Raw genomic sequence first — 13,724 nt, 5'->3', positions numbered from 1 at the left:
ACGCACAGTGAGGCGAAGACTTTTGGAGGATGGCCTGGTGTCAAGAAGGGCAGCAAAGAAGCCACTTATCTCCAGGAAAAACATCAGGGTCCGACTGATATTCTGCAAAAGGTACAGGGATTGGACAGCTGAGGACTAGGGTAAAGTCATTTTCTCTGATGAATCCCCTTTCCGATTGTTTGGTGCATCCGGAAAAAAGCTTGTCCGGAGAAGACAAGGTGAGCACTACCATCAGTCCTGTGTCATGCCAACAGTAAAGCATCCTGAGACCATTCATGTGTGGGGTTGCTTCTCAGCCAAGGGAGTGGGCTCACTCACAATTTTGCCTAAGAACACAGCCTTGAATAAAGAATGGTACCAACACTTCCTCCGAGAGCAACTTCTCCCAACCATCCAGGAACAGTTTGGTGATGAAACAATGCCTTTTCCAGCATGATGGAGCACCTTGCCATAAGGCAAAAGTGATAACTAAGTGGCTCGGGGAACAAAACATCGATATTTTGGGTCCATGGCCAGGAAACTCCCCAGACCTTAATCCCATTGAGAACTTGTGGTCAATCCTCAAGATTTTAAAATAGTTAGAGATCTGTCTGCCCCCTAAATGCATTTAAATCCGTTTTAAAATGTTTTTGGCAGGTGGACAAACAAAAACCCATAAATTCTGACAAACTCCAAGCATTAATTATGCAAGAATGGGCTGCCATCAGTCAGGATGTGGCCCAGAAGTTAATTGACAGCATGCCAGGGCGGATTGCAGAGGTCTTGAAAAAGAAGGGTCAAAACTGTAAATATTGACTCTTTGCATCAACTTCATGTAATTGTCAATAAAAGCCTTTGACACTTATGAAATCCTTGTAATTATACCTCACTATTCCATAGTAACATCTGACAAAAAATATCTAAAGACACTGAGGCAGCAGACTTTGTGAAAATTAATATTTGTGTCATTCAAAACTTTTGGCCACGACTGTACAGTACAGTATATCCACATATGAGACGAGAATTGCAAAATGAAAACATTATTAAAGTGACAAGTGTTCCGTTATTAAAATGGCCAATGATTTTGATTTTGAGTCTTATAGGGCAGCAGCGTCTAATGTGCTGCAGGCATTTGAATAGCGTCTCAGAGGACGCTGGGCAGGAAATGCTCTATCATCAGTTTTATGAAATGGTGCCAATTTTGTACTGGCTCTAGGTATGTTCATATTTATTTTACAGGTATAAGTAAGGTAAATTATTATAAGTCATTTATAATTTGATTGTTACCATATTAATTTAAATCTCTAGCATTTAAATCATTTCAAGCCCTATTCCCCCACTTTTGTTGAATGAGGGAAAAATATAATTTTTCATATTTAAAAAAAAAAACATATTTGTCCTCAAAAGTGACTACTACGAAATAACCTTTGGCATTAAAGTCAGCAGGCATTTGCATGGCATCTCTGCGGTCGCTCAGGCATAACTTTCTCGGGTCGTCAGTGATATGTAGTGGTGCCAAAATGTGTAAAAATCTGTCACTAAATATGATCATATCTGTTTTAGTAAGGAAGGAAAAAAATCTAATAGTTAGGCATTTTATAATTTGACTGTTAAATTTAAAAAAGGTGCAATAGCCAGGAATCACTCTGCTATTTCCTGATTGCAAAAAATTCAAATAGTTTGCCTAATTTCAGTTTATTGTGATAAAACAAAAACAATGCATAGTGTAGAGAATCATTGTACCCTCTAAACCGCTGAGAAATACAGTATATTGTCAATAGCCTAAAATATTTTAGTTATTTTCAGCTGTTTGAAGCTAGTGTACAAAACCTAACGTACAAGATTCCAAAACTAAACTTATGGGGAAGCATAGAAATAGGGAACATAGAACAGATCTACCGCTTCTTAGACTTGCTTTCATTGAGAATGACAGATCTATAACACAGTTTTCTACGTGAATTTGGTCTGGTCGTCCAAAAAGTGACATATTGCAGCTTTAAACAATTATTTCAAATAATTCCCCAACTTTTGTTGAATAGAAACAACGACATATGTTATATTTCATTCGTACTATGTACAAATATGAGTGAATACACATCAGCAATTTCTACCGGAAAGGTGAAATGGCAATCTCCAGAAAAATAATTACTTTTGGGTAGGTCTATTTAGGGGGAAATCTATATTGAGGTTTATTATTTACACTTCAACAAACTCAACAGAATGTCATGGTGAAACAGTGAGGAAGAGGGTGGTGTGTGTGTGTGTGTGTGTGTGTGTGTGTGTGTGTGTGTGTGTGTGTGTGTGTGTGTGTGTGTGTGTGTGTGTGTGTGTGTGTGTGTGTGTGTACATTTAAACTCAGTTTCTCACAATTTCTGACAGCAAAGCACACCCACAGCATGATGCTGCCACCCCCGTGCTTCACGGTTGGGATGGTGTTCTTCAGCTTGCAAGCCTCCCCCTTTTTCCTCCAAACATAACGATGGTCATTATGGTCAAACAGTTCTATTTTTATTTAATCAGACCAGAGGACATTTCTCCAAAATGTACGATCTTTGTCCCCATGTGCAGTTGCAAACCGTAGTCTGGCTTTTTTATGGCGGTTTTGGAGCAGTGGCTTCTTCCTTGCTGAGCGGCCTTTCAGGTTATGTCGATATAGGACTCGTTTTACTGTGGATATAGATACTTTTGTACCTGTTTCCTCCAGCATCTTCACAAGGTCCTTTGCTGTTGTTCTGGGATTGATTGTTCTGGGATTGACTCAAATGATGTCAATTAGCCTATCAGAAGCTTCTAAAGCCATGACATCATTTTCTGGAATTTTCCAAGCTGTTTAAAGGCACAGTCAACTTAGTGTATGTAAACTTCTGACCCACTGGAATTGTGATACAGTGAATTACAAGTGAAATAATCTGTATGTAAACAATTGTTGGAAAAATGACTTGTGTCATGCACAAAGTAGATGTCCTAATCGACTTACCAAAACTATAGTTTGTTAACAAGAAATTTGTGGAGTGGTTGAAAAACGAGTTTTAATGACTCCAACCTAAGTGTATGTAAACTTCCGACTTCAACTGTATGTCATAACATCAACATTGGGACTTTCGTCTTTAGTTGTCTATTGTTCCTCAAGCAAGGGGGGTGGGGGACGGATGACGTCACCGGGTCCCATCAGACCAAGTCTTTGAATGCCCTTCTCCAGGGTTCCCCAGCTGGCAGCCTGCAGTTGCTTTTATTTGTCCCCCCAAGTATTCTGAGCAAAAAATAAATAAATAAATAATAATAATAATAATAAACTTTTCATTGTTGGACATAGAAGAATGTAAAAACACCAGAAAATCAGCTCCACGTGATTTTATAATGTAAGAAATCTGTTCCTGAGCAGGCGTATTTCCACGCATTATATAGAGACGTGATCGTAAACAAGGTTTGAAATGATTATATTTTAGTCTAACATTATATCTGTTTGGGCTTCTTGCGGTCAATTTGCCATCAACAAATGATTTGTAATTATGTTCCTTGGTTCCTGTTGATAATCTCAGTCCTTGAGTAAGGAAGTCAAATGTTAGATTTCCTCAGAGGCCTAGGTCACAAGATGTTGCACTAATTTCTCTTTGCCTGAATTCTTTTTTTGTTGTTGTGATGAATTAACATTCCTCCCTTATCATTTTTTGTTTTATTAAAACTAGTTGTCATCACATATAGTGTGCAGGGGTGCTTAGGCGTTCTGACAGTTTGACCATTAAACATGTTTCTACATAATAAACACTGTGGGGTTTCTCTAAAACACACGCACAAAACTCCCTTTCCCCATAAAGATTAATGTCTCAGATGGTTTAATATCTTTGCCTCCCAGCTTCTGTGAAACCGTTTTAATGCTGACATACTGTATATTCACCCTGAGCTTTCACATCGGAGAAGAGGGCCATGTTCAGCATGAAGAAAACATTTTTGAAAAGTAGTGAGAGAACAGGGAGACGCCATCTGTATATAGTCTGATAAGAAAACAGATTTTCGGTTTACAGCCACAGCCAGTTGTATGGATCATATCGCTGTTTATGAGGGTTTTGAGTCTATAGGGCAGTGATGGTAGTAAATGATGTGTCAGTGTTTGTTTCATTTGTCATTTTGTGGCTTTCAATGAAGCGTTCCCTAAGACACTCGGAAGTGGAAGGGTCCCGACGCTGCCAGCACACAAACAGTAATCAGACCTGTTTACCTCTTCATCCACTACGTTTTGTCATACAGACATGACACACACACACACCACATTCCTGCTGTAAGCACCTGGGGTTTGAGCTGGACCACCTGGTCTGGGTGTGTGTGTGTGTGTGTGTGTGTGTGTGTGTGTGTGTGTGTGTGTGTGTGTGTGTGTGTGTGTGTGTGTGTGTGTGTGTGTGTGTGTGTGTGTGTGTGTGTGTGTGTGTGTTGTCATAACATGTACCATAGGGTTTAGGATTTGCAATAACGGCCAATCCACAGAACTAATCTGTATCTAAAGGGACTTACAGCAGTCCTACCCTGTTCCCTGTGAGAACCCTGAAAGAATCTCAGGCTCACAGTAGATTTTGAGTTCCTGTGTTCCTGAGTTCCTGTGTTCCTGAGTTCCTGTGTTCCTGAGTTCCTGAGTTCCTGTGTTCCTGAGTTCCTGTGTTCCTGAGTTCCTGTGTTCCTGTGTTCCTGAGTTCCTGTGTTCCTGAGATTCTGTGTTCCTGAGTTCCTGTGTTCCTGAGTTCCTGTGTTCCTGAGTTCCTGAGTTCCTGTGTTCCTGAGTTCCTGTGTTCCTGTGTTCCTGAGAGTCTGACAGTCCTTCTCAATACCAACTCCTCTCTGTATCATATATCAGACACAAGCATCAAAGGGTCAGTTTACATTGTTACAACACGTACACAATGACAAGTTGTACTGTAAGCTGCCGATGCTGGCTGTAGAGAACAGCTCTGATGATAAATTATAATTCCATAGGAAACATCCGTGGTGGTGTTAATACGGTCTCACACATTCAACTTATTTATACTTTAGTTATTTTCTGAATTACATTCAAGCATCGTTCCACTTTTCTCAAATGTACGCCATGAAAAACACATCACACCACCAGCCTGCAAATGTTGACATGTGGTATGATGGATGCAATGTACTGGTTTTCTCCATAGCCTATAGTATGATGGATGCAATGTACTGGTTTTCTCCATAGCCTATAGCATGATGGATGCAATGTACTGGTTTTTTCCATAGCCTATAGTATGATGGATGCAATGCACTGGTTTTCTCCATAGCCTATAGTATGATGGATGCAATGTACTGGTTTTCTCCATAGCCTATAGCATGATGGATGCAATGTACTGGTTTTCTCCATAGCCTATAGTATGATGGATGCAATGTACTGGTTTTCTCCATAGCCTATAGTATGATGGATGCAATGTACTGGTTTTCTCCATAGCCTATAGCATGATGGATGCAATGTACTGGTTTTCTCCATAGCCTATAGTATGATGGATGCAATGTACTGGTTTTCTCCATAGCCTATAGTATGATGGATGCAATGTACTGGTTTTCTCCATAGCCTATAGTATGATGGATGCAATGTACTGGTTTTCTCCATAGCCTATAGTCCTCGTTAAAAGTCTGAAACTGAGATTCATCAGACCAAGACAATGTTTTTAACAATTCTCCATTGTCCAAGTGTTTTTTTATTCCTTAGCCCACTGCCACTGTAGTTTCTTGTCTTTGTTTAGTGTTTTTTGCTGAAAGAAGCAGAAATCGAAGGTCGTTGGCTATCACACCCAATTTGCGTCAAGGTACGGACGACTTGTGCATTCTTTGAGCACCAATTTGCACTGGACTGTCACAGTTGATTAATTGTAAGCCTGTCTAGTTGCTCTGCACAATTTGTCAGCCTGCTTTGTCCTCTTTCATCAATGACACGTTTTCGACCACTGGCCTGCCGCTGCTGGCTGGATGTCGTTCGGGTGGTGGACCATTCTTGATTCACACGGGAAACTGTTTGAGCGTTAAAACCCCAGCAGCGTTGCAGTTCTTGACACGCAAACCGGTGCGCCTGGTACCATACACCGTTCAAAGACACTTAAATATTTTGTCTTGCCCATTCACCCTCTGAATGGTACACATACACAAACCATGTCTCACGGCTTAAAAATCCTTCTTTAACCATGTCTCCTCCTCCTTCATCTACACTGATTGAAGTGGCTTTAACAGGTGACATCAATAAGGGATCATAGCTTTCACCTGGATTCACCTGGTCAGTCTATGTCATGGAAAGAGGCATTCCTAATGTTCTGTCCACTCAGTGTATTTGTTAATATTGCAGACTCAATGAGTCATGGAACCATTTCTTTGTTCTCTCTTTCTATGAAATCAGTCTTACTACAGTCTGCTGCAGGTTTGGAAATACTTAGTTTCAGTATGACTAACTGAATTTATGCAAGTTACCCTGGCAATACAAAAAGGAGAACCCTCAAATTCATTTCTTTATCCTTTTTCAGTGACTAGCTACGTCGGAAACTCTAATGAATTCAGACGTTGATGTAAAAGTGTCTGGCTCAGAAAAAAAAACTACGTTTAAGGTTTTATCTATAATGGGCTTAAAAAGTGTAGATAAAAGAAGAAGAAAGACGACATCCCATGTTTGATATATTATCATCAGATGGAAGGGATCGGAATGTTCAATAAGTTATACAGCCAATAGCCTGGCGAGCCTAGTCCATAATATTTGGATATTCATGTTATTACGCACCAAAAAAAAAAAAATGGGGTAGTAAAATTCTAGATCACCTCTTGTGACAGCCTACGACACAAATGGCGACCTATTCCCTATATAGTACGCTACTTTTGACTAGGGTTCATGTCCCAAATGGAACTCTATACCTTACATAATGTAGTGCACTTCGTTTGACCAGAGCCCTATGGGCACACAAATGGAACCCTATTCCCTACATAGTGCACTTCGTTTGACCAGAGCCCTATGGGCACACAAATGGAACCCTATTCCCTACATAGTGCACTTCGTTTGACCAGAGCCCTAGTCAAAAGTAGTGCGTTTTATATATATATATATATTTATTTATTTTTTTACCTTCATTTAACTAGGCAAGTCAGTTAAGAACAATGTCATATTTTACAATGACGGTCTATTATGCAAGGATTAGGATGCTATTTGGGACAGAGCCACAATGTTATGTCAGAGCAGATGTTGGGACATCAGTCATTAACACCATTTAGTGGTCACAGATAGCAACCACACACAAACACATGTTGTAGATCATAGATACCCACAAACATAGTTTTGACAAAACACAAGAGCGCTCACATACACACACCTTCCAGTCTCGGGCTCGGTAATTAACCATATTTATGTCAAATAGACCAGAGAGAGAGAGAGAGAGAGAAGACATTCCAGGAATTGCTGTTTCCAGGTACTGAAGCAATATTCTGCCCCAGGCAGAAAGAAATTCTGAACAATCCACCCACTGGGCACAGACGTCAATTCAGCGTCTATTTCAAGTTGGTTCTACGTCATTTCATTGACGTGGAAACAACGTTTGATTCATCCAGTGGTTCCCTGTGGGCAGGTATAACACTAGCCAACATAAATCTAGATTACATCATTAGTATTTTACTATTCTAGTTATGACCTGTTTTTTTAACATAGAAATTATAGGTATTTGATGCATTTTCTTGCTTGATCATTGTGACCTACAAAATTGTCCTTAAATCCTCTTAAGGATCCGGCCTTTTTTTTCATTTTTTTTTGTTGCCTAAAAGGACATACCCAAATTTAACTGCCTGTAGTTCAGGCCCTGAAGCAAGGATATGCATATTCTTGGTACCATTTGAAAGGAAACACTTTGATGTTTGTGGAAATGTGAAAGGAATGTAGGAGAATATAACACAATAGATCTGGTAAAAGATAATACAAAGAAAAAAAACAAATGTTTTTTTGTATACCATCTTTAAAACGCAAGAGAAAGGCCATAATGTATTATTCCAGCCCAGGTGCAATTTAGATTTTGGCCATTAGATGGCAGCAGTGTATGTGCAAAGTTTTAGACTGATCCAATGAATCATTGCATTTCTGTTACATTTTTTTTTAATCAAGACTGCCCAAATGTGCCTATTTGGTTTATTAATAACTTTAATTTCATAACTGTGCACTCTCCTCAAACAATAGCATGGTATTATTTCACTGTAATAGCTACTGTAAATTGGACAGTGCAGTTAGATTAACAAGAATTTAAGCTTTCTGCTCATAACAGATATGTATATGTCCTGGGAAATGTTCTTGTTACTTACAACCTCATGCTAATCACATTAGCCTACGTTAGCTCAACCGTCCCGTGGGTGGGACACCGATCTGTAAACAGGGAGATCCTTAAGAGGTGTTATAAGGAATGTGAAATGATTTGTAGTTTTACTTTTGATACTTATGCAGAGGTGGAAAAAGTACTCAATTGTCATACTTGAGTAAAAGTACAGATACCTTAATTAATATAAAATGGTTCAAGTAAAAGTGAAAGTCACCCAGTAAAATACTACTTGAGTAAAAGTCTAAAAGTATCAGATTTAAATGTACTTAAGTACAGTGGTGGAAAAACGACAAAATTGTCATACTTGAGTAAAAGTAAATGCTATACATCAAATTCCTTATATAAATCACACAAGTCGGCACAATTCCCTTTTTTATCAACAAAATTGACAGCCAGGGGAACACTGCAACACTCAGACATAATTTGCAGATAGCCAGGGGAACACTCCAACATTCAGACATTATTTACAAAAGGAAGCATTTCTGTTTAGTGAGTCCTCCAGATCAGAGGCAGTAGGAATGACCAGGGACGTTCTCTTGATAAGTGTGTGGATTGGACCATTTTCCCTGTCCTGCTAAGCATTGAAAATGTAACAACTACTTTTGGGTGTCAGGGAAAATGTATGGTTTAATTTTCTTTAGGAATGTAGTGAAGTAAAAGTAGTCAAAAAATATAAATAGTAAAGTACAAATACCCCAAAAACTACTTAAGTAGTACATTAAACAATTTTTAATTAAGTACTTTACAGCACTGTACTTATGTACATTTAAAACCAAATACTTTTAGACTTTTACTCAAGTAGTATTTTACTGGGTGACTTTCACTTTTACTTGAGTCATTTTCAATTAAGGTATTTTTTACTTTTACTCAAGTATGACAATTGGGTACTTTTTCCACCACTGTCCAAAACGTTGGACTCAAGCCATCATCAGTGTAAATGGTCGACACACAAACCTGGCTTCTACTTCAAGGATAATCGCATATCACATGATCAAGCAAGAAAATACATCAAATACCATTATAAACGGGGGGGGTTTGAGCCCTGATTGGCTGAAAGCTGTGGTATATCAGACCATATACCATGGGTATGATTAAAAAGGACTATTTACCGTTTAAATGACTTTGGTAACCAGTTCATAATAGCGATAAGGCACCTCTGGGATTGGTGGTAAACGACCGATATACCACGGCTATGGGCTGTATCCAGGCACTCCGCGTTGCATCGTGCTTAAGAACAGCCAAATCCCAGAGGTGCCTTATTGCTTAATTATATCATTTCTGTGGTAAAAAAACCCCACCAACTACGGAAGTTAATTGTAAATACTTCCTGGCTCAACATCGGTACCTGAGTGTGACAGCATGGGCCGAACGTTGCTATTAAAAGATTTTATAAAGTTGCCATTACAATTCAAATCAAAGGTGTGCACTGGGAAAATCTCTTAAGACATTTTTGAATAAGTTTGTTTAGGTACATTTCTCTCTTCAAAATCAACAACAACTCCAAAAACATTTACATCCTAATCATACTACAGTATGAATATCTCTAATACATGAATGAATAATAAAAACATACCTTGATATTGCTGAACACTGATCTTGGTTTCTTCATATCCTTGACATAAATCTCCATTTTCTGTGAAGACTAAAGGTATCCGGATAAGAGAGAGAGAGAGAGTCCAGTCTAGTAGAACTCAGCTGTTGAGAGTTTGGGGGGAAATGAGTGAGTCTCTCCGTGTTGGAGTCAGAGGGGATAATATCTCTCTTTGTCCCACACTGTTCTACTCTTGTGAGTCTCGATGAGCTTTTATGGCTCACAGTGATGTAATGAGGCCGGGTTCAGCCCACAACTCCACGCGCACCATGTTTTGAACACAACGATGAAAGACCGTATTTGGCACACATGACCTGTTTTTACGCACGCTGCGCAGTGATTGTTTTTACTCAACGGTAAGAAACTAATTATCTAATTGTTTAAAACAAACATCTAATAAACAAGTATAGTTCTACACGAATGTAGTCAATGTTTAAATTGCATTTCTGTATCTAAATAATTTTTCAATAAAAGTATTGTTCAGTTTAAAACGTTTTAAATTGACCATCCAAAAAAAGTTTATTTAATTAATTAAAACCTGTTGGGGCTAGGGGGCAGTATTTTCACGGCCGGATGAAAAGCGTACCCAATTTTAACAGGTTACTACTCTAGCCCAGAAACTAGAATATGTATATTATTAGTAGATTTGGATAGAAAACACTCTGAAGTTTCTAAAACTGTTTGAATGGTGTCTGTGAGTATAACAGAACTCATATGGCAGGCTAAAACCTGAGAAAAAGTCAAGCAGGAAGTGGAAAATCTGAGATTGTAGTTTTTTCAAGTGATTGCCTTGACTGTATACAGTGACTTAGGGTTCATTTTGCACTTCCTAAAGCTTCCACTAGATGTCAGCAGTCTTTAGAACGGTGTTTGAAGATTCTATGGTGAATGTGATGGGAATACCAGCTGTGGTAAACTGGTGTCCCATTATAAGGCATGGGCTCAGTAACGCGCGATGACTTGGGAGCGAGCTGAGTTCATATTCACTCCTAAAGGGAACGGATAGGTCCGGTTGGAATTTTATTTGAGATATATGATAAAAACAACCTAAAGATTGATTCTATACATCGTTTGACATGTTTCTACAAACTGTAGTATAACTTTTTTGACTTTTCGTCTGGACTAAGTAAGCATGCGCGTTGTAGATTTGGATAGTGAACCTAACGCGCGAACAAAATGGATTATTTGGAAATAAATATGAACTTTATCGAACATTTATTGTGGAGCTGGGATCCCTGGGAGTGCCTTCTGATGAAGATAATCAAAGGTAAGTTAATATTTATAATGTCATTTCTTAGTTTTATTGACTCCAAGATGGCGGGTTTCTGTTTGCTCGTTATTGGTGTCTTCTGGGCTGTACTCAGATTATTGCAAACTGTGCTTTCACTGTGAACCTTTTTTGAAATCTGACAAAGCGGTTACATTTAGGAGAAGTGTATCTATAATTCTGTGCATAACACTTCTTCTATATTGATCAAAGTTTATGATGAGTATTTCTGTAATATGTGTGCTCATTGTGCTCATTCACCGGAAGGTTTAGAGGGAAAACATTTCTCAACATTACGCGCCAATGTAAAATGCTGTTTTTGGATATAAATATGAACTTTATCGAGCAAAACATACATGTATTGTGTAACATAATGTCCAAGGAGTGTCATGTGATGAAGATCATCAAAGGTTAGTGCTGCATTTTAGCTGAATTTCTGGTATTTTTGACGCCTGTCCTTGCTAGGAAAATGGCTGTGTGGTTTTTCTTGTGTTGAAACTGTCCTGACATAATCTAATTTTATGCTTTCGCCGTAAAGCCTTTTTGAAATCGGACAACGTGGTTGGATTAACAGTTCAGCATTTCAAAAAGTTTGACACGTTTCTTTTTATAGCCATAATTAACAAATAACTTTATAGATATGATGCAAAGGTGAGAAAAGTCTGAGTCTTGGCTGAGAGACATAACCAATCTGTTACATGTTGACCTTCGTGTCATCAATGAGAATGACCAATTAGGTAAGTTATTGGTCAACCATACTGCCCCCAAAATCCCTTTGAAAGTGAGACACACACACACCCTTCCCTCCCTCCCTAGACAAACATCCAACAGGTGGTTCTCAATGGTAATCGTTGTTCTTCTGATAAATCACACACGAGCCTTACAAATCACTGTTTGAAAACAAATTGTGTCATTATTCCAACAAAGCCAGTTAAAGGTTTAGCAGCAACACACAATGGGAACCGTTACAAAGGTGAAGCCAGGGAGAAAAGGACGGGAACACAGACTACAATAAATCAACAACAACGTGAAAGATTTTCTAGTTTGTCGATGTACTCTGGCAGGTTAGAAAATATTCACGTCAAATGAGGCGTTACTTTGACCTTTTGTTACTGCTGTTATACACTGAGTGGACAAAACATTAAGAACACCTGTTCTTTCCATGACTTAAGTTGACCGGGTGAATCCAGGTGAAATCTTTGATCCCTTATTGATGTTTCTCGTTAAATCCACTTCAAATCAGTGTAGAAGAAGGGGAGGAGACAGGTTAAAGAAGGATTTTTAAGTGAAGTAAAAGTAGTCAAAAAATATAAATAGTAAAGTACAAATACCCCAAAAAACTACTTAAGTAGTACTTTTAATTATTTTTAATTAAGTACTTTACACCACTGTACTTCAGTATATTTAAAACCAAATACTTTTAGACTTTTACTGAAGTAGTATTTTACTGGGTGACTTTCACTTTTACTTGAGTCATTTTCAATTAAGGTATCTTTACTTTTACTCAAGTATGACAATTGGTTACTTTTTCCACCACTGTCCAAAACGTTGGACTCAAGCCATCATCAGTGTAAATGGTCGACACACAAACCTGGCTTCTACTTCAAGGATAATCACATATCACATGATCAAGCAAGAAAATACATCAAATACCATTATAAACGGGGGGGTTTGAGCCCTGATTGGCTGAAAGCTGTGGTATATCAGACCATATACCATGGGTATGATTAAAAAGGACTATTTACCGTTTAAATGACTTTGGTAACCAGTTCATAATAGCGATAAGGCACCTCTGGGATTGGTGGTAAACGACCGATATACCACGGCTATGGGCTGTATCCAGGCACTCCGCGTTGCATCGTGCTTAAGAACAGCCAAATCCCAGAGGTGCCTTAATGCTTAATTATATCATTTCTATGGTAAAAAAACGGGTGTCTCAAGGCTTAAAAGTCCTTCTTTAACCATGTCTCCTCCCCTTTCATCTACACCGACTGAAGTGGATTTAACAAGTGACATCAATAAGGGATCATAGCTTTCACCTGGATTCACCTGGTCAGTCTATGGTCATGGAAAGAGCAGGTGTTTTTAAATGTTTTGGACACAAGGTCAAAGTAACGCCTCATTTGATGCGAATATTTTCTAACCTGCCAGAGTACATCGACAAACTAGAAATCTTTCATGTTGTTGTTGATTTATTGTCATCTATGTGCTTGGTTTCTCTGACAAGTTTACGGACTTGGAGCAGCATGAAGCGTCTTAGTTTTCTTGGCAGCTTCATCAACCTCACTAGAGAGAGATGGGCGAGTTTCTGCCTCTGCATTGCTTGCTCTTTGGTTTTTTTGGGCTTGGTATCTGTGACAACTGCTGATTTAAAACATTTGATTGATTGACGGATTGGGAGAGTAGGCGAGAGATTACTGTAAGGCTCTTCTACACGGTCCCAATTGATGAAGAATTCAAACAGGAAACAGTAACATTATGTTCGTCACCAGGCATAGGACACTCTGGTCCGCGGCAGGACATAGGACACGCTGGTCCGCGGCAGGACATAGGACACTCTGGTCCG

General features: G+C 38.8%; 1 protein-coding gene across 3 annotated transcripts in view; it reads right to left on the bottom strand.

Moving 5' to 3' along the window:
- The window catches only part of LOC106574123 (solute carrier organic anion transporter family member 2A1), a 68,714-nt gene extending 58,650 nt beyond the window's left edge, over positions 1-10,064 (bottom strand). For all 3 annotated transcript variants that reach the window (XR_001321477.2, XR_001321478.2, XM_045697471.1), the window contains exon 1: positions 9,874-10,064. Coding sequence is in view for 1 of the 3 variants with exons in the window: in XM_045697471.1 (XP_045553427.1) it covers positions 9,874-9,930 (57 nt within the window). In the remaining 2 variants the exon portion in view is untranslated. The remainder of the gene's footprint in view (positions 1-9,873) is intronic.
- Positions 10,065-13,724: the final 3,660 nt, after the last annotated feature.

This window comes from Salmo salar, chromosome ssa16, assembly GCF_905237065.1.
Source record: "Salmo salar chromosome ssa16, Ssal_v3.1, whole genome shotgun sequence".
Classification (NCBI taxonomy): Eukaryota; Metazoa; Chordata; class Actinopteri; order Salmoniformes; family Salmonidae; genus Salmo; species Salmo salar.
Note: the sequence above shows the minus strand (reverse complement) of the source record. Positions and strands in the feature narration are given on the sequence as shown.